This window comes from Ornithodoros turicata, chromosome 1 (genome assembly GCF_037126465.1).
Source record: "Ornithodoros turicata isolate Travis chromosome 1, ASM3712646v1, whole genome shotgun sequence".
Lineage (NCBI taxonomy): Eukaryota > Metazoa > Arthropoda > Arachnida > Ixodida > Argasidae > Ornithodoros > Ornithodoros turicata.
In genome coordinates, this window is record NC_088201.1 from 164,144,955 (window position 1) to 164,165,689 (window position 20,735).

The 20,735-nt window shown below is 44.3% G+C and overlaps 1 protein-coding gene across 2 annotated transcripts in view; it reads left to right on the forward strand.

Annotated features, from left to right (window-relative positions):
- LOC135372367 (atlastin-2-like) overlaps window positions 1-12,179 on the forward strand; it is a 64,398-nt gene extending 52,219 nt beyond the window's left edge. The window contains exons 7-11 of one of the 2 annotated variants that reach the window (XM_064605994.1): window positions 1,154-1,216; window positions 1,287-1,355; window positions 1,644-1,721; window positions 1,807-1,921; window positions 12,003-12,179. In XM_064605994.1, coding sequence (XP_064462064.1) covers window positions 1,154-1,216; window positions 1,287-1,355; window positions 1,644-1,721; window positions 1,807-1,921; window positions 12,003-12,013 — 336 coding nt within the window. In that variant the 3' untranslated portion in view covers window positions 12,014-12,179. The remainder of the gene's footprint in view (window positions 1-1,153; window positions 1,217-1,286; window positions 1,356-1,643; window positions 1,722-1,806; window positions 1,922-12,002) is intronic. The other variant, XM_064605995.1, reaches the window with a different exon arrangement.
- Window positions 12,180-20,735: the final 8,556 nt, after the last annotated feature.

Below are 20,735 nucleotides of genomic sequence, written 5' to 3' on the forward strand. Positions count from 1 at the left end.
CAATGTTCAATTCTAACGTAACAGATGTACGTTGCGCACTCAACCGGTAAGGCCCGTCCAATCGGTCCATTTCACACACTGGACAGCAGCGAGCAAACCGCACAACATCCTGTCTCATGCGAGGCCACAACGGGATACGATATAGCTTACAATAGGTTTTGCTGCAGCTACCGTGACCTGCAAAAAAAGCCGAGTCATGGAAATTTCTGATTAATAACTTAGGTAACTTTTGCGGTGCTGCAATACGGAAAACGCTTTTACGGACAGCACACTAAAATTGACACAATATCGGACCAATGTGGACAGTCAGGTTGGCCAGTTCTTCCAGCACTGGTCCAACGTGAAAAGCGCAACCAGGGTCCATATTTACCCAATATGAGCTTCCTACATTGGCGAGCCAATGTTGCCTATATTGCGCCAATGTTTCGGAAGTACGTCAACGATGAGTCCGCTTAATCATAGAGCATTATCCAGTATAATATCCACCACTAACAGTGGATATCGCTCATACAAACATTCATACGACAGGATCGACAGGAGCGACATCTGTAAGCAAAGCTGAGCAAATGCAAGAGTGAAAGGGGGATGAGTGAGAGAGTGGTTGGTTTGTCCCTTCAGATGGCACACGCTTGGAAATCGATGGGGAGGTGTGTTAGCTTAGTTCAATTGGTAGAGCACTTGACCGGTAAACAAGAAGATGTGGGTTCGAGTCCTAGAGCTGGCTAACCTTTTCAGTGGCTTCCGTCTTTCATCATTAATTTCTTAGGCACTTGAGGCCTTGTTTGTATTTGTCCTTTCTATGTTTTCCGGCCTCAGAACATCAATTGCCATCATGTTCAACAGATGGCGCTTCCGTCGATCTCGTCGTATGAATATGTGTATGAGTGAGAAAAATGTAAGAGTGAAAGGGGGTGAGATGACGCGCCCTTGGAAGTCGCTGGGGAGGTGTGTTAGCTTAGCTCAGTTGGTAGGTCCCTGAAGCGGCAACCCAGAAGATGTGGGTTCGAGACCTACAGCTCACTAACCTTTTCATTGACTTCCATCTTTCATCATTAATTTCTTAGGCACTTGGGGCCTTGCATGTATTTGTCACTGCTATGTGTTCCAGCCTCGGAAGATCAGTTGTCTCATCGGCTTTGCATATTCGTTGCAGGATATCGATGGTCGCTACGAAACATGGAAACGTAGCCGTAAATTGTTGACGGATTACGCCAACGTAAGTCCAACTGTTATGTGCCTCAACTGAGGTTGTGTGTTGTCCTATAAGTCTCACTGTTTGTGTGCAGGAGATGGAGCACCGGATCGGGAAAGAACGAGACGAGGCTCAGCGTGTGTATGAGGAGAAAGTGAAACAGGTACCCTTATTATGTGACTTTATACGATTACGTGACTTTATACGATTTCAGAAGCCGGCACCTAAACTGTAATTACATCCAACCACGGTTACTTATAGAAAATATTTCCGACTCTCTTTCTGATACCTAAAGAACTGAACTATTTGTTTCTGTTGTACACAGAATATCAGCACAAACATATGTCATACAACGCAGCCATCAGGAAACGCAATGTAGATCGAGACAAGTGCATGAGCTAGCAGAAACATCGGCCTGTTTCCTCTCTAATAAACGCGTTTTCTGTTTTAGATGGTTGAAGAGGAGCACACTAAATACATCGAAGCGCTTACTGCTATGGCCAAAACACACAGCATAGATATGGAAACGGTAAACTCAAATATCTCTCATTTTTTGACATGCAACAGAGCTCTGGCACAACACACATCGTTATGTCATGTTTTACCTTCGGCAGATAAAAAACTCTATCGATACCCAAACAATAATTGGTATCATCGGTGACGGTGTGGCATGCGGACTATCCTTTTTACCAGTAACTAAAGGACTACGTTGGCTGTGGAGACGTATAAGTAAGTATCTGCATGGGAAGGAGCTACTGAAATGCTTTCATGCTCATCAACGCAGAAATCGTATGTTATGTCAGTAGCTAGTAGCGACGTCTACGATGAAAGGCAAATGTTTTAAACACAAGCAGCACTTTGGAGAGAGGGCAATTCCTTGTCTCTTGGAATGAAGAACTGCTCTTATACTCTTTATGTAGCCAGCTTAAAATTACCCCACAAGGACGCCTTCTAATATGAGGTCCCTTGTGGAACCAACAAAATCTACTAAATGAAAATTGATTGAACCCGAAGACACGGAAAATGCAGACGATCACAAACACTTTCTCGATTATCACTAGTTGCATTTTGACAGTTATTCAAGCTCGACTACGTTGCGCGCAGCGTATATGTTAGCCGTTGTCCGGATCATGTATCGCTATTTCGTACCACCGGGGCGATCATTTCATACGGACCATGTGTTGGGACCATTGGGAGTGTTGTACGAAAGTGTGCACATTAGAAAAAGGCGAACGTCTTGATAAGCGATGACAGGTAACATAGCTGAAAGAAAGAGAAAGTAAATACGAAAGTGCCAAAAATGTAAACATAAGAAAAGCCTAGAAAGAATTTATGTTGCAGCTTAAATAACGTGCCAGTGATTTAGTACTTTTCCGCTCCGGCAATCAGTCCACACAGTCTCTTCCAATTTAACTTACACACTTTATGATTTTTGCATTATCTGTGAACATTTTAATAGGTATGTCAGACAGATTGTCGCCTCCATGTAAAATCAAGCAGGAAGGTCACGTCAATCGCGGATTTTGCACATTGGTCAATTGTTGTCGCTGATGGTTTTTGCACGAAATAAATTACGATGATCGGGGCGCGAAATCAAAGTTTGTCGTTTCTAGTTTTTCGCGCGTTTGCGTTTAAGATAAGCGTTTCTTTTCGACATTGTCTAACCATTATTTTATATATGCTTGCAATGACCTTTAGTATAAAATTATGCACAGGAGGCATTGGTGAAACAGGAAACAGAAATTCTGAACATGGGTATCGCAAAATTATATACCCAGTCGGAAGAGTCACTCCTATGGCTGTGTTTGGTCCGTATTGGTGAGATTAGCGTCACATCAATTGCCCATCCCTGCTGCTCCATTTGAAGTCGTCGTTGCGGTTGGGTTGCAGTTTTACATCAGCAAACTACTCAGAAAATCTTTCCCGATAATCTGAGATTCCCCCCAAAGGGGCCTAATTGGATTTCATTGATCTGTCATTGTGAGGTAGATGAGTTGCATTAAGGGGACGGTAGCATTCGAAAGCCCTTTAGTACGATTTCTTCCACTGCTTCACCAGTTGACGTATCGGTTCGGTGTGCCGTTCAAATTCGAACTGAATTCCATGGCCACGCCTTATGACGAAAGTGCTCAACAACCGTCAGGTTCATTTACAGTATGTACAAAGCAACGACATACCGCTTACGACATGCTGACCCAGACATGCTGAACCGGCTGGCTGAAGGAAATATTCAGGGCCGATCAAGGCCTTCTCGTGGCGACTTCCTCCGCTCGACATCTTTCCAAAATTACCTACACAAGCTTATAAAGGCTAAAAGTAACCATTGCCCAGAAGTTTGTCCAACCAAACTCTTAACTGGCTAATTGAACTATGTTGGTCACATGCATGCTGAACACGTCGGAGGCTACCCTCAAGGTGATTTTAATGTGATAATCTTGTCTGCATTCTTGAACACGTCGTGGTGTCGTCAGTGCTTCGGACTTAGGGTTACCCAAACGAAAAAAAACACACACACACACACAAAACGGGGCGAACGGGGCGCTATCACCTCTACTCATACACGGCAAGGGGGCTACATGTCTCCGACTCATTACACAATACAATGGTGCACTCAATGAACGTGGCCTGAGACAGTTGCTGGCTTCGGGTTTAGATATATGTACAGCTCTTACCTCACCCTCCTCAAACTCGTTGAGGTGCACTATTGTATTACAAAGACTAAATAACTAAGGGTTGTGGGACCTTAAGCTGTAGGAGTCTCATTAGAAAAGAAAGAAAACACCGAAGCTCGTTTCCCAGTCACTCAAAAGGAGAATGTTCACAAATGTAGGCGGAATCCTTTCCGGAAGGCTAAAAAGAAAGAAAAAAAAACTCTGCGTATGTCAGCTACACATGGGTGTCAGGTGTAACAAGAACAGCTCACAGCCATGGTCGGCAATGATATAAGGAAGAAACTGATCACACAAAAGAAAAATCTACCTAATGCAAAGGTGTGCGATAGTAGCTCTAGGGGTCGAATTAATCCGAACATAAAGGTGTTTGGCAACCTATCCTGACTCGAACCGCAACTGCGACAAAGCGAGTGCGTTATCATGTGCGTGTGTGTTACCTCTGCAGTGAAAAATATTTACATTACACCTCTGCAGTGCCAGTGCCGAGCGTCAAGTTTACATCCCTGGGGTGTCGTGCAAGCTAGATAGGCAGGATGGTTGTAATCGGATACCACGGTAATATTTGCACCAAATATCCAACGACCAAACTTCTTTTTAAGAGCCCAGCGAACCGCAAACGGCCCGGGTTCGAACGCCCCTCAACGAATCTGTGTTTCCGAGAATCTGTGCCTGGGGAAAAGCGATAGAGGCTTCTTTGCCTTTATCACCTATTCCGGCGGAGCAGGCGCCAACCACGTAGGATGATGCGTTCGTGTAAACCGGATATGATCACTCGGGGTTTGGCGTGGCAAGACTGACCTTTAAAGGTCAGCTACGCCTATTTCCCGATGTGTTGAAACGGTTGTGATATTCAGAACGAGCACATCCAACTGCCCCCGAAACGCACCTTCGTTTCTCAATTTTGTCTTCCTATTACGAAAATTAATTCATCAAAGAAACCAAAACAAGCCATGGGCGCAGCCATTTTTGTGACGTAGATGGGATAAACCTGCTCCATCTACGTAGATAGAGAATCGTGCGTCTGATTGGATGAAAGCTGAGGCTTTCTCTGACTTCCCTGGCGTCTTCTCCCGTTTGCGAGGAAATCCAGTTATGGCCGCCGGCTACGATGAGTGTTTCGTCCGAGGTAATCCCGAGAACTATTGAACGATGGAAACAACAACCGCGAACTCACCTCAACATCATTTTCGGCGTGAAATTGTGATTATGTGCTCGAGAACTTCGCAGTCCAACCGTTCAGCTGCCATTCACCTCAACCCGTTTGCTGCTTTTACTACAAGTGCAGGAATGGGAGCGATTGAGCAACAACGTGAGACTTGGTGATCGTTTGAGCATATACCTGCAGAGGACTGGTCTTCAAAGAAAGAAGGCCGTATTTCTGCCAATGCACGTCGTGCGATTGCCAGGCTACATACACAGCAGAGAGACATACAGCGAGATACATATATTGTGCAGCATCATAGCGCGACTGCAATGAACGACGTAGGAATGTATCGTGACCACTCGAACTGCATTCGTTGAACCATTCGTCGGTTATATGAAAGTGCTCATTAGAGTTGCCCCGAACATAAAGTGTGGGATGTAGTTTTGTAGTGTGTTGTTTATCTCGTAGAGCGCATCGCGGCATGCAGGTCGAGAGCCCTTATACGTATTTTTTGCATGTTTACTTGAGTGTGCGCATTGTTCTATACCACACAGGCCATATTTCATTCATAATAGTTTCGCAAATAAACACGTACGGGTCGATCTCATATTGCTTTTGAGTTAGGCATAGTGTCTTCAGATCAGGGTATGTGTACCCTGTTTGCTGGGCCCAACAGATGTTATTAAGGGTAGTGCAACATTTCCCACTTCTTGAACCATGCTAACATTGCCAGAATAAGGAACATTACACTGTGCTGTGTATTCCACACTCAGTTGTCTCGCGACGTATACACCCAATTATTATATTGGGTACTCCACATGTTCAACCAGTCAGCAGTTCCCATATCCTATTTTTTTTTAAACATGTGCTTAAAATTGCACAACTGCCACTCAAGTAACTTTGCCACCAAATTAGTCAGTGACAAAAGGTATATGTACTTTATCACAAATTTAATAACCTTAGTGGAAATGGTTGATGGTGTCCTCTGCCTTGTACGGTGCACTTCATAGCAAAATACACAATAGTCCAAATGTTTTCCTTGTCCACAAATGCCCTGTCAAAGCTGAAAGACTCTTATCAAAATGGGGACGCGGGCTTGCTTGTCCAGAGAAACAAATATGAAACTGCAGTGCTCAACGTAAATAACTGCATGCTCAGCAACTAAGGCTGGTGATGCCGAAGACCTAATATTTCTAGGTTAAAAGGAACAAAGGAGAAAAGACCACTGCGGCATATTAATGTTGTTTCAAAAGTATAACACCACAAAATTTGTTAGAGTCAGTTGGTGTATTTAGTTACGTTGGTCACCTCCTGCACCAATTTTTAATAAAATTCGAATGCGTTGCTACCAACCAGGACCTAAGCCTGACCTATGATCTAATAATAATAATAGTATCTATCCATGACCTATATGGATCTTCACCACTAGTTTGGTCTAGGTTTCACACGTGGCTTCTAGTGAAATTCGAAGCTGCTCTGTAGAGCTGACAGGAGACTTGCAGAGTAGAGAATTTTTTTATTTATACTTTCCAAAGAACATGTAAAAAAACAATGTGCTGTACCAACTGTATTCAAAGAAATACAAATATACTTTGTTTTAGCTATGTGCATATTAGCAGATTACAGGTGACTGATGACACACAATGGGCGTCAAGGGTGAGAACACAAGAATACTACCACTGCAGGCACTGTCCTGAAATTCTAAGTCACCATTTGTCAGAAAGCAATGACCACGCACAGCCTAAGGATCATATTGAGCTTCTTCCATTATTCTTTTTATTGACAGCATGTTGGCTGCCATCCAGTCCATGAAAGTGACCCTTATCGTTGAAAGAACGGTTCAACAGCAAGCGAGCTGGTGATAGTGTCCATGATGGTGAGACCTGAAGAGGAGATACAAGAAGGGACATAAACACGCTATGTTGAGACATTGTGTATGTCCCTTCCTATCCCTCGTCTCAGGGTTTTTCGCTATGGACCTTCATGATGTTTCCTTCGGCAAACTTTACATATTTTTATGTAGAATTGTGGAGGTACAGCCAGGCGCTGTTACCAAATCACACAGTTCTTTTCTTGAATCAAGAATCCACAGAAGGTACACAGTCATCTTCAGCATTGCACACATCTATGGGACATGTTAATCACTTTGGAATGTCACAGACATGTCATGGAGGCCGGCACATGGTTAGTGGTGCTGAACAGACAACTATTTGTCATAGTTCATGCATAAAAAGCAGTTTTGTCACCTGCATGTTGAGATAGATGTATCTCTACATACTTTGCCATGACACAAATATATGAAGCAACAAATGTACCCTCTACTTTATTATGGTTATTAGTCAACACTGCCAAGAATGTGGGAACACAGTCTTGTACCACCTACACTCTTCAAAATGACCTTCACACACGACACATTGTAGGTCAACAAGACTCCAGAATTATGTCCTCTCCCTCCCCATTGGCTGAAAACATTTTTCTACTACTTTGCATAAGGGGAAGTTAGTACAAGAAACGCACACATTCCTTTTTTGAGCAAATCAGTATTCAGACTGTTACCGTACTGTGGTAGGCCTGCAGTGCATTACGTGGTACAGCACACACTGCAAAAAATTTCACCGTAGAACATGTCCCCCATTCTAATGACAGTCTTCTCCAGTTTTTCAAACTGCCATTTCCCATAGTGCTTTATGGTATGACACAGTATTTCTAAATCTTTACTGTAGTTTACTGGTTGTAGCAGAAAAAAGACACCACTGTTTCCGATCACAGGACGCAAGCCATAAGTGCTATACGGAAACAGTACATGCTGCTCTCTAGCAGTTGTTAGTGTTTGGACATGGTATGGTGTATGCAGGGTAAATTCCATGGTCAAAATATCCAAACATGAACAACTGTTAGATTACATGATGTAGAATGCTCTATAGTACAGTAAAACCTCCAAAGTCGGAAACCTCCCTACCTCGGACAACTCCCCATGATTTCATTGCACGGGCAGGCTCCCATTGAAACTACATGGGGACGAAATTCTCTATGTCGGACACCTCCCTATCTTGGAAGTAGGATAGGGTTTTCCCTGCAAAGTCGGACAAAACCCTGGCCAAATTACCTCAATATCGGCCCATATTTTGCACCAAAAAGACCCAAAATGAGCCAGTGGCCTTGACTTTTCCCCCTTTTTTCCCCTATACTGGTCTCAGCATTTTGTTGCTTTAGTTTTTAGAGTCCAAAAACAAGTGCTGTCAGTCTACATTGTAATTCTTTATGTGAGCACTTGTCTTCAGTTTGTCTAGAGCCTTTGAACGAGCACTGCTCCAAAGCTCTGAGAAGTAGGCTGACGCTTCAGAGACAAGTCCTTGCTGCTCGAAAAGCTCCAGAGGTAATGCCATTGAGTAGAATCTGAACGGAATTGAATATACTAAAATCAGTAATAAGTATCAGTGAAAAGTGGGTAGAGGTACCACTACCAGGCACCACCACCAGGTACCACTAAGGACCTTAAATTGAAGAAGGGGGACATTTCTCACAGCTGTGATCTCTTCCATTTTTTGTTGCCGTGATATTCTGTAACTCGGACACCTCTATAAGTAGGTGACGCTTCGGCTGCACCGCGGGTGTCCAACATAGGAAGGTTTCACTGTATTTATGTTCCGTGTCATGTGACCACAAACAATATATGCTTTTGCTCATGCTGCACAGCACAGGCGAATTGAGCTGCATGTGAGGATAATAACATGAAACCCGAGGCACGGAGGAAAAGGCATGACTTTACGGTCTCTGTGTCAGTTGTTTCATGTTGTAATTGCGTACCAGCTGGCCTGTACCTGAGAATAGGTTTGATGCATTGTACACGCACCATAGACATGCAGTATGTGGTGTGTTGTGATAGTAATGCCACTGCCAATTGAAGAATAATGCTCCAGGTGGATTGTTTCGGTACAATCTTGAACTATGCATACCAAGGGGTAGGGCATCTGCGTGACAGGTTTACCTGGAAGTAAGAATGTAAATGTTAGCTGAAGTCATTGAATAATTAACATTATCAATATACCGCTGCAGATGACACAAACAATAGCACACAAGATGATCCGATATGTTCTGCAGGAATGTCTCTCTACTCACAACATTAGTACAGCAGCTACAGAAAGGCATAAAACAAGTTTTTGTATACATGATACCACTTGAATGCAACACAAGCTTCTGCTGCACTGCCAGAACACCACGGCGGACAGATTTACCTTACTTCACCTGAGAAAAAGTATGTACTGTTGCACACATGATGCTGTTTGAATGTCTCGAAAAACATAATTTATGACCGAAAGACATCAACTGGAAGATTTCGATTTACCTTAGTCAAAACTGAGAAAAAGTATGTGCTGTTGCACACATGAAACTGCTTGAACTGCCCTTGAGCGCTCTCGAAAAACACCTTATTTGTGACCAAAATACAACAGCTGAGCCAACATTGAATTTATACCTTACTCAAAATACACAAGATGTGCTGCCGTGCATATGATACGATGATACTGCTTAAATGTACTCTTAAAGCGCTGGCATCTCAGGCATGGTTGCTCTAAGCTAGCGAGCAACAGCAAGGGTATACGAACACAAGAAGTCGAGCACAAGTGATAGAATGCACTTGATTAATCAGAAAACGAAATGTCTCAGTACCAGGTGTCACTGTTCCGTCAAGAAAAACAGATGAACTTTGAAGGGGCGTCTGGTTGGCACTGGTGACAGCCTTCAGCTTGAAACCCAGACGGTGATAGTTGAGACGTGGAGTGCAAGCTTTTCGGTGGTGCCAGAATGCCTGCGAAATCATTTAACAAATAAGGCAATTCCAAATCTGTACTGAGAATACACCCGCTGGGGCGTAATTTCTAAAGGATGAAGCAGTAACTGACAGATAGCGTATTTTTCTCTTCTACGTGATGCAATTTGCACCCATGACTGACTTGTCTAACATTACGTGTCTTACCTTTATCTGCTGCCTAGTCCTGCCCCTGCAATCTCCTGCTGCAGATAAGGTTGGCACAGCATCTCGGACGAGACATCTTCGGCTTCTTGTGAAACAAGTTGCGCATTGCTTGCGTAACATTCGTATGAGCCAGATGAACAGATCAAATCACTGCTTTCGAAGGTGGCACCCAGTCGGAGTTGTAACCGATTGTTGCAGTCAATAGATTTCTCTTTCGCCTTTCGGAAAATTGTGGTTTGAAACATTGGAACTACATGTTGAAGTGTTCTTGCAGACGGGAGCAAAACGCTCACGCATTCTCGGCACGCAGCACAGAACACGAATCACACCAGGAAGTCTGTACTGGCCTAGCAAATGCTTTGCAGTCGAAGGAAGCAAAACTCACGTTCCTTGTGGGTTTAGTGAAGTCCAGAAATATACTGGCTCCCTAATAGCGAACTGTTTATCACTTCCCCAATGTGAATCTGCGCAGCAGACGGCTCGGGAGAAGAAACTGGCCGGCTTGGCGGAAAAAACCAAGCCAAAAGTCATGCCAAGCCGGAGCGCGGGCAGACCACGAATGTGTCGTCGACACAGGGTTTGCGGGACACAAGACGGGATGTCAGTGAAACTAAAAATTCACTTTTTCGGAAAACCGCGAGGAGTTTGGGATAACTATTTTGCATACATAATCAGTGTTCCCTTATGAACACATCGTGTGAGTACCATTCCATTCTGTAACACTCGAAAATCGGCGTAGCTGAGCTTTAAGGGCCAGTTCTCACTTGACGACGAGCGACGCGACGTCGTGAACGGACGACGGAAATAGATGTGCATTTCCGGCGTTGAGACAGGATAGACGTCGAACCAAAGAACTTGCCATGCCGAACTTCTTTCACGACGTCGGCGAGAACTCACGAGAACGATGTACCGGCGACCAATCAGGTGACACAGAAAGACCACTCCTCCTTATTTTTCGTCTGCTTTTGACGACGGAATGCCAGTGTGGTGGGAACATGAAAATCGTGCGCGCTGACCGGTCGGCGGAAATGCACATCTATTTCCGCCCTCCGTTCACGACGCCGCGTCGGGCGTCGCCAAGTGAGAACTCGCCCTAACTAGTCTTGAAAGGATGCTTCCGCATCGTCGTTCCTTCGTGTCACGATGATGCGAAATCTTCCTTTCAGTTTTGTTCGGCATCCTTTTCCACATCAGCCCAGATCAGCCCACATCAGTTAAACCTGGTAGGCGTGGCCCTCCATAATCTCGACCGTAGTAGTCTCGATGTAGTGATAAGGAAACTACAGCCATATCAAAACAACACGCATGCTGGCAACCCTGTAAATCAATAATACATATAGCGACAGTTCAACTTTATGCACGCTACTCCGGAATATGACCGGGTACATAACGTGACGTAGTGCTCTACATTTGTGACCGGAAACACCGGAGAACTAGAAATCATCGCGATAGCGACGCTATTAACGGCAGCAAAGATTGTGTGCGCAAAACCGATTGAGCGACGGCATACTGAGAGAGCGGGTCACAGCAAGGGAAAGGCGAAAAACCATCCGCATCTGGCACGGGACTCCGCTGGACACATGCATATCTTGCGTTTTTGCTCCTGTCATACTGCAGCACGCTGCGGTTTCTGGTTTCCGGATTTCAGACCTCAGAACCATAATTATTCATTTAAACAACCGACATATCTTATTAATGAACGTATCTAATTACGAAACTTGATATGGAGTCGAGGCTGCTGTCGAAACAACATCATGTCGAACCGAACATTTAGGAACATTAGGGCTCACTCGTTGAGAAGCACCCTTATTAACTGCCCCTGTATTTGCATCAACTGCAATACGAATACCTAAAACTAGCTATACCTAGATGAATAAAAAGTTAAAATGAATATCAACTATAACAATAATAGTCAATTGTTTGTCTTTTTGGCATTACTGTGCAGCCCTTGTCTCATTGCGAAGTTTCTTCGCAACACGTGGTTTGTCTGGATTTCAATGTTCTTTGTTCTTCTTTCAGGACGTCACTGAGGAAAGCTGCGCCGCTTATTGACGATTCGGGGTTCCCAGGCCATGCTTTGTGCAGAAAATTGTATGAAGAAATACCCAAGCAGAAATAGTATTTTGGTTAAAGCTTGGACGCATATTCTGTAACTGGGACAGATACTGCTAATGAATAATACTAATGATGCTAATACATGTTTGTGTCGTCCCTAAGTGTGGTCTGCCTCGGCCAAATCTCGTTGTTTAAGATACTGCTAACTCCAGTTGTTCAACTGAAACCTCGGTCGAATGGGTTCAATATTGACATGCTCACATTGAAGAATGGCATTGCCAGGGTGCTTGCCATACGGCAAATTTTTACCAGAATTTCATTAACTTTTACTCTCAGTATCCTGAGTCACTTGGACACCAATGAGCGCAGAGCGTCGAGAACCCACTCGCCAAGCATTGTCTTTAATTTACATTATAGCACACGTGCATGGAATTCGTTACATCCAGAAATAAAACTCAAGACCAATTTTTCTTTGTTTAAAACCTATTGAAACTACGTTTTACTTTCTTCAGATGAGCATGTTTAAGTTACTTGATATTGTATGCTATAAGTTACTAGATATCTGCATTTAGTTCGCTTCCAATAGATTGCTATTGTGGAATGTTCAAGAGACGGTTCTCACACGGCTCCTTTGGTCATCGTCCCTCTCATCGCCACCTACCAGGTGTCCGCCAACACCTTGCTCGATGAGCATCCTATAGTTTAGTATTCACCCACCAATTGGACGTATTGTGTAAGTCAGAAATTTTAGCGTAATCACTCAAATTGTGGGAAATTGTGGGGCTGTGAGATTCGAGTGAACCATGGCTGTGTATCGGTGATTAGGCCTATCCGAATGTTAGAAATGCGATACGTGGCGACGCATAGTCGCTAAAGCATTGTACACCGAGAGGGTTGGCCATTTTATTGAAGAGGCAGCAGTGCGCATTCACACGGGGTAGTTTGGTGTACTTTTGTCAGTGTTCGGTCGCCTATTGTAGTTGGGTTAAAATAGGGACGCATTTCCACGGATCGTCATCTGGTGCGGGACTTGTGTCATGAACTGCAAGGATCAATATAGCCTCTCTATGGTTGAGGAAGTTCAACAAAGTGTACTATACGTTGATGAGCCTAACGCCATGCTCGCAATGACTCTCGTGCAAGCACGTCGTCACGGTAGGCGGAACGTACAGCACGCGAAACAAGGTAATTGATCGCAAAAGGCCCGTATTCCCTTGCATGCTGGTGACCATCTCGCCGAAATAACATTACGCACTTCTATACAGGGAATGTGTGCCAACGGGGGCTTACGGCGCTCCAACTGGGGATATTGCAGGTCGCGTAATGATACGTTCCTCACATACATGGGACGATTGACGGTGGTGAATATGTTGTTTCTAGGTTACCGTATACCATTTCCCATTGATATGACGGAAGGGAGCTGGAAACTTTGGAAACGTAAATACGTGCTGTAGTACATTTTGCACCCACCCGCTTCATCCTTCCACCCAGTGTTGGTTGTGAGAGGTGTTAAGGTCTCCTCTCCAATGCGATTGTAGTGCTGTACCACACATTACTACATTTCTACCTGCATACCTCTACACTACATCCTTGTACATATCATAATGCACTGAATTGGTTACTCAGTTCAGCTAACGAAAATTCATTATTACATTATGATTGCCTCTTGTTACCATGAGACTTATTCGCAAAATATGAAACTCGCTGCACCCTAATGTATATACTTGTGATCAGCCATCAGACTTGATGCAATTGCTGTATGAGATCTCGACACTGCGGAAATAATGCTACACACTAATGCCATTGAATTAGAATTCAGAATAAATCCGTCCAAAGTAAATTATTTATTCAGAGGAGACAAACAAAATACAAACTGAGGTATTCTTAAAGGCTTCAAACATATCGTATTGCGAAGATGCCCTATGACGTTTCGTTAGTTGCATTGTGCTTATTTGTTTCAAGTGATTTATCACTGAAGAGCACCTTGGCCAGATGCAAACACGATTTATTTGCCCATTCTTTACAGCTCCTCTCTTTACTTCATACATGCATTGTGACTATTTGACTGTCAATGTTTTCACACCATTAAGTGTCAAACCATCATAATCATTATCACTCTGCCAGTGTCCCGCAAGGGTCAATTCTCGGGCCTTTTTTGTTTTTGGTTTATACGAATGATCTGATTTCCTACCTAAACGTACCAACAATTTTATATGCTGATGGCGCCTCCATATGTCTACAAAGCTCCAACATCAGGGATCTGTACGCTAAGGCAAATGACACAGTTTCTAAGATCCATACAGGGTTGAAGTTCAACGATTTAACTGTCAGCTGGTCAGCTGGTCAGCGGTATGTTGTGTTTAAATCACCTCAAATGTTCACGGGAGGATTCAGTGCCAATTTAGTACTCGGCCCCGACACTATTAGTAAACGCTCATCTGTCAACTATTTAGGTATAATTCTTGACGAACACTTATCGTGACATGAACACACATCGCATGTTCGCAAAAAGGTCTATTCGGGTATCTATGTAATAACTAAATTTAGATTATTTTCCTGTTGTCGATTCACAGAGCGGTTTATATGCCCTTCATTCAAAGTCATATTACGTATGGTATTGAATGCTCTGCCCTAACCTACGACTCAACAACTAACTCCATCTATCTTGCGCAAAAGAAAGCGCTGTGCGCTATATTATCACTGCAAAGACAGGAAAGTGTTACTTTTGCCTTTCAATTGCTTAATGTCCCTCAGGTAAAAGTGTTGCTAATGCGCAGGTTGTGTTCTATCCTCTAAAAAGGAAGAAATGATATGTGTTTCATACCACTTGTTAATCTAAATCAAAGCAACAGTGTTATTCCTCTGTTCGTCGTACCATGGATACCATGGATGGAAGTCGTACCATGGATCGCACTCATTAAGTCTTCCCAAAATTAGGACAAACTAAGGTTATTGTTCATTTCAGTATACAGCAGCAAAAATATGGAATACGTAACCACTTCATATACAAGGGAGTAGATCAATATATGGTTTTAAAAGGCCATTAAAAATCACTTTGCGCCCATAGCTCCTTGTGATACTGACGATATGTGATCAACCATGACCAGTACGTATGTTATACTGTTTATTCAATTGCTGTCGTTCTTTTTCTCGTTTCGGTCCTGTTTTGTTCTATTTTGGCCAGTGATCTGCAAAGAGTTGTGTCGGTTACCTGCCATTCTGGTATATGCCCAACGAATGCAACAACAAACTCGTTGTTTGTGTCGTCCCTAATTGTGGCCTGCCTCGGCCAAATTTCGTTGTTTATGTTACATGCCGTATGTTAGATTCCCTTCTCATATTCAGCCGGATCAATTACACGCGAATAGCGTTTGATCCCTTTATCTTAGAGCCCTGCGTTAATTATTCTATTTCCTTTATTTCTAAGTATTTTCGGCACTGTATCAATTTGTTATGGAAATATGATGTACTCTACTCTGACCAACTGGAATAGCTCTGCCCGTAATACGCTCGCGTCCAACAGCACGTTATGCACTGCGCTGCGTGAATTCACTCCTCCTTCAGGCTTTTATTGGGGCTTCCTGTTCAGGAAGAATTCAACGAAATAATTTGCACTGTGGCGCAGTTTGTATTATCCCTCCATTCCTCCAGAGATCAATCCAGTGTGGCCGTGCCATGACAAAACTGTATCGAGCATCCTCTGAAAGACTGCCCTCTGCTCCTTCGCTGGCAAGAGTGGCGTGGAAAAGAGAATTGCCAGTGTACAACCGCGAAACGTATTGTACTGAGTTGAGCAGCTCCTTGTCAGCTTCCTTATTTCTTCAGCTTTCGAGTGGAGTCGTGTTAAGAGTTCCTCGGTATTCCCGGCTTTCCATGCTTTCCTGTGCTACAGGCTGCCTGAAATACAAAAAAGGAACAAAATGTGCACGCGCCCTATTAATTTCTCTCCCACCGGCACGTGCCGCTGGGAGAGAAATTCATTGCTGCACAGTTTTGTTGAGACGGGGACATTCCTAGAAACACAGTACACTATCAAAGCAGAGAATACGTAGATGTGGGTAGCATGGGTTCCCGTGCCACACAGCACTGATTTGTGATGCTCTTGCAACAGTGGTATACAGGGTGCTTCACGAAGGTCCTCCGACTGAATACTTTGCAAACAGGTGGCGCCATCGAAGAACTTTCTTTTTGTTAAAGATCCTTGGGACATCGGCTATAAACTGACTAGTGTGCGGCCCATTTGCGTACGCTCACTAAGTAAATAAACAGCCTTACTTTTAAATTTTACTTCGCACTAATACCGAACCTCTGTTTTACGTATCGGGACCTTCAGCGAAAAATATTACTAAAAAAACTGCATTGACACACAATATTTTTTCGAGGAATTAATCGGTTTCGGTTTACGGATTTGTTGCGCGGAGCAGTGCCTCAATGCGCTCTTTGGATCATCTATCCGGCTGTGAATTTCGTGTTCATCCGCCTGGTTTACGCAAGGGGGCGACGGGAGATTACGAACAATGACGACGTGAAGACCCAAGACAGTGAAAAAATGACAGACAACAATTTCTCAGACACAGCTCAAAATTTTAATGCCACCCAAGGCTTAAATTCACAAAGATCTCCGGAGAGGAGGATTGGGCAGAGAGGCAATTGCCACATGTAGCTATCTGCAAAGATTCTCTAAGTAATCTACGCCATAAGCCCTCAGTAGTATAGTTTCATACTGTATAAGAACCCTACTGTACAACGACCACTTTTTTCTAAGCCAAGATGGCCGATTCTAATCCAATTCTAAGCCAAAATCCAGTTCTAAGTCAACAGAATCCAGTCTAAGCCAACACAATCCACTTGTAATCCAACACAAGCCAATTCCAAAGCCATCTGATTGGCCGCCATTAGCCCCGCCCACTTCACGTTGATTGGTCCACGCCAAGCCCCACTGATCATTGATTGGTCAATCGTAGCTTTGCTCCTTTATGCTAATTAGTTGCTCCACCCACTCCACGGTGATTGGCGCACATCGAGCCTACTGATCGTTGATTGGTTGATCGTAGCTCCACCCCTTTATGCTAATTACTTGGCACCGCCCGCTTCACGTTGATTGGCCCGTGGCAGCCGATTGGTCGCCTGTAGCTCCGCCCCTTTTATGTTAATTACTTGACTCTTTGCGCTGATTGGTGCACTCCGACCCATTATGCTAATTAACTGGCTCCGCCGATTGGTCGTACTCTCCTAGTGCTCCGATTGGCCCGCCTCCACCTGCGCGACGGCAGCCCCGCTGTGGCTTTATCTCAGATGCCCAAACTCACCTCTTTACCGGTTCCACCCACTTCATGCTGATTGGTCCACGCTAAGCCTACTGATTGGGCCTTCACACCGATTGGTTCATTCTAAGCCAACCGATGGCTGGCCCCTGATTGGTCCACGCTACTTACCTTGCGGCACAACTCTTTACTGGCTCCACCCACTTCATGCTGATTGGTCCTACTGATTGGCTCTTCACACCGAAGCCTACCGATGGCTTGCCCTGATTGGTCCACGCTAAGCCTACTGAACAGTGATTGGCTAGCCTGTCGCTCCTCAACCACAATGCAGCGGCTTCAGACAAGACGCACAACAATTGTTGATTTCAACCTTTATTTGGTACAACAGCCTGCTGGTCCAGCTGTGGGTTGGTTCCGCTGTATCAGAGAGATCGTTAGTCCTGGTCATCTCTTGCGCTCATCGGTCAGTCAGCTCCCTCGGTAGACACCAACTGCTATCGGTTCATCTAACTACAAGTGGTTGTGCTCATTGGCCCATCTGACTACAGGCCTCTCATTGGTCACTTATGTCTAGAGCTCCCTAACAGGCTCGAACTGCACTTCCACTCATCGCTAGACCGGACTGCTACTCCCTCAAATCTCTAGATGAGATAATATAAGTTTAACTGTGGGATATTGGAACTTTTACCATACGATAGGTGTAGCCAGGGGCTGGTAGGCTTCAACTGCTATCGGACCATGCCTCCATCCGCGGCTGCTCACTGGCTCACAATGAAACTTTTTCACATGCTCTGATGGCGGCCCTACACATACAATAGATGGCGCCGGTTGTATACCCTCTTTGCAAAGATGGACAGCCGCGATGCGAGTGTTGATAATGTTCATTCTAACCGCATTGGTCACTCCTTTCTATCCAACTGCTTATTGGTTCATACTTCTAGCAAGAGAGCCAGCATTAGAAGCCAAATCTGCTGCTGAACATTACGAAACATGAGTAAAACAGCTTACATCAAGATGTTCGGTGCCGCCATCTGAAGTCAGCCTCCTTCATGCTATCCACGCCCCTCATAGCCACGGTTGCCTCGCGGTGCTAACGGCAAATTTAAAAAAATATTTCAGGGTACGATGAACACATCTTAAAACACACTCTACCCATCTCTCCATAGAACACGAGTAAAGTGGGCTTAACCACGTTGTATGCATGCATAGGGGGAAGCCCACCTCTGGGAACAAGCTTTCGTTTTTGTGACAGTGTGCCTTTGCACTTCAACATCAAAATTTAGTTCAGTGTTTATCCAGTAGAATGGAGAGGAAAAACATAAATAATGCTATAGAGTGTAGCGCGTTCATTCTTAAAAGCTGAAGAATGGATTTTGTCGCAGATAGTGTGCGTCAACAACAACAGCAAAACAAAACAAAACAAAGTTCTGAAAAATGTTTCTTATCTCTGAAAAGCAACGACTCTTTCCTGAAGCGTTCAGAGGGAACTTCGATGAATATGATGAATATGAAGATGATAAGGAACTGCATGATATTGTGGATGGCTTTAGGGGGTTCGCCTTTTCGCGGCTGCAGATCTTGTCTTCTTGGAGATATTAGTGTATGCAATTGGTTCCCCGTTTGTTCCAATAGTCTGGGTCTAATTTCCGCCGAAGCATGAAAACGTTAAAGGCGGTGGAACACAGATACCTCTTTTGTCAAGTTTTGATCAGCTTCAAAGTGTATGAAGGTGGCTATGCTCCCCGAATGTCTACACTCTAAGAGAAAAAAAGGAGTACTTTTACACTTTTTGGGGACTAAATGCCTTGCCACAAAAAATATTCCCTTTCAGGAGTAAATGCACGGGAGTAAATGAATGTCACATAGGGGAGACTGCATTTCCCGCGCAGTCCTACGAGTCCCAAGTACATAATTCGAGTGCATGCATGAAAATACTCTGAAGCAAACCGTCAACCTTGATATATCGCGTGGTATAAAATCTTGCGCCATACATAGGACACAATTTGTGGAGAAAGATGCGGTAACTGTTTCTTACTCTGTGTGGTTGGAATATTGCTACGTTGTTTGAGTTATACAGCCTTATGCCGCTCAAATTGACCAAGGGCACATATTTACGTAGACTGTTGCGTTCAGGAGACCATACGCGAAGTTTAGTGACGATTTACAGTCCTGGGGAGTAAATGCCGGGACTAAATGTTGAGCTAGGGAACTAAAATGGGGAGTAATTGCAGACTAGGGGAGTAGAAGCTGCAATTACTCCCCGTTTTACTCCTCTTTTTCTTATAGTGTAGATAAAACAATGGTTAATGAAAAACTTGATAAGGACGTTTTTACATAGCCATGCTCCACGTCCTACAAGTATTTTGTGCTTTCGGCAACCGTACGATGCAACCTACTTCTAGTTTCTACTGAAAACCGCATCAAAGTCATCGGATTTTCTCGGGGAGGCTTTCCCAACGGCAGATTTCTCGGCGAATAGGGTGTTCCTTGCCCACTGTGAACCGAATCATCCGCGGGCATACGGAGGAGGGCCAGATAAAAGATGCCAGTCGGGGACCGTCACCACTGGCCGTAACCGTCGCTACTTTTTAAACGAGAGTTCGTCTTCACCTTGCGCGGTTACATTGCTGAAAGCCAGTCTGCCTTGGACGATACGTACAGATGAAAATTGTGGGGCCAGGACCGTCAGAGTGAAAGTTCAAGGGGAGGGGGGGTACCCCCACCTTCTGACGCCCCTGAGTAATACAGCTTTAAAACTAGTATAATACATATATGCAATAACTCAATTCTCTGTACCTCATGTGCATGAGTATTATAACACGTAATACAAATACGCAAAAGTATTACATTAAAAGTATCATAAACAAAGTAGTTACTATTACCGCCCACCCCGGCTTGTCCCTCCTGTGTCACAGTGTGGATAAAATTACGTTTTAATTATCGAACACCAGCGGGAATGGCCGAATGGGCTAAGGCGTCCTGCTCGTTGGTGGTAGCCAAGGTCGTACTGAAGACTGGGATGTGACACGGGTTCGAATCCTGTCACCAGCTGTGCTGTCTGAGGTTTTCCCAAGACATTCCAGACGAATGTCGGCACAGTTACCCCTGAAGTCGGCCCAGGACGCATACTAACACTCCCCTGTCCCCCACTCCTTCCTGCTGTGTTCTCTCCATCTGTCCACATCTGTACGACGCTCATAGCCACAGTTGCTTCGCGGCGCTAACACGCAATCAAAAAATATCAAACGTTACCTACGCATACCTTCGTGCACACAGGAAAACGTCACGGTTCCACGCCCGTACAGTGTGAAATTGCGCAAATTGCACGATATGACTATGAATATGTAATTGTCCCTTCTATGTTGTTCCAGCCTCAGAACATCAGTTCTTTCACGTTGCACGATATGACTGTTTGCGGCATCATTTTTGGGTC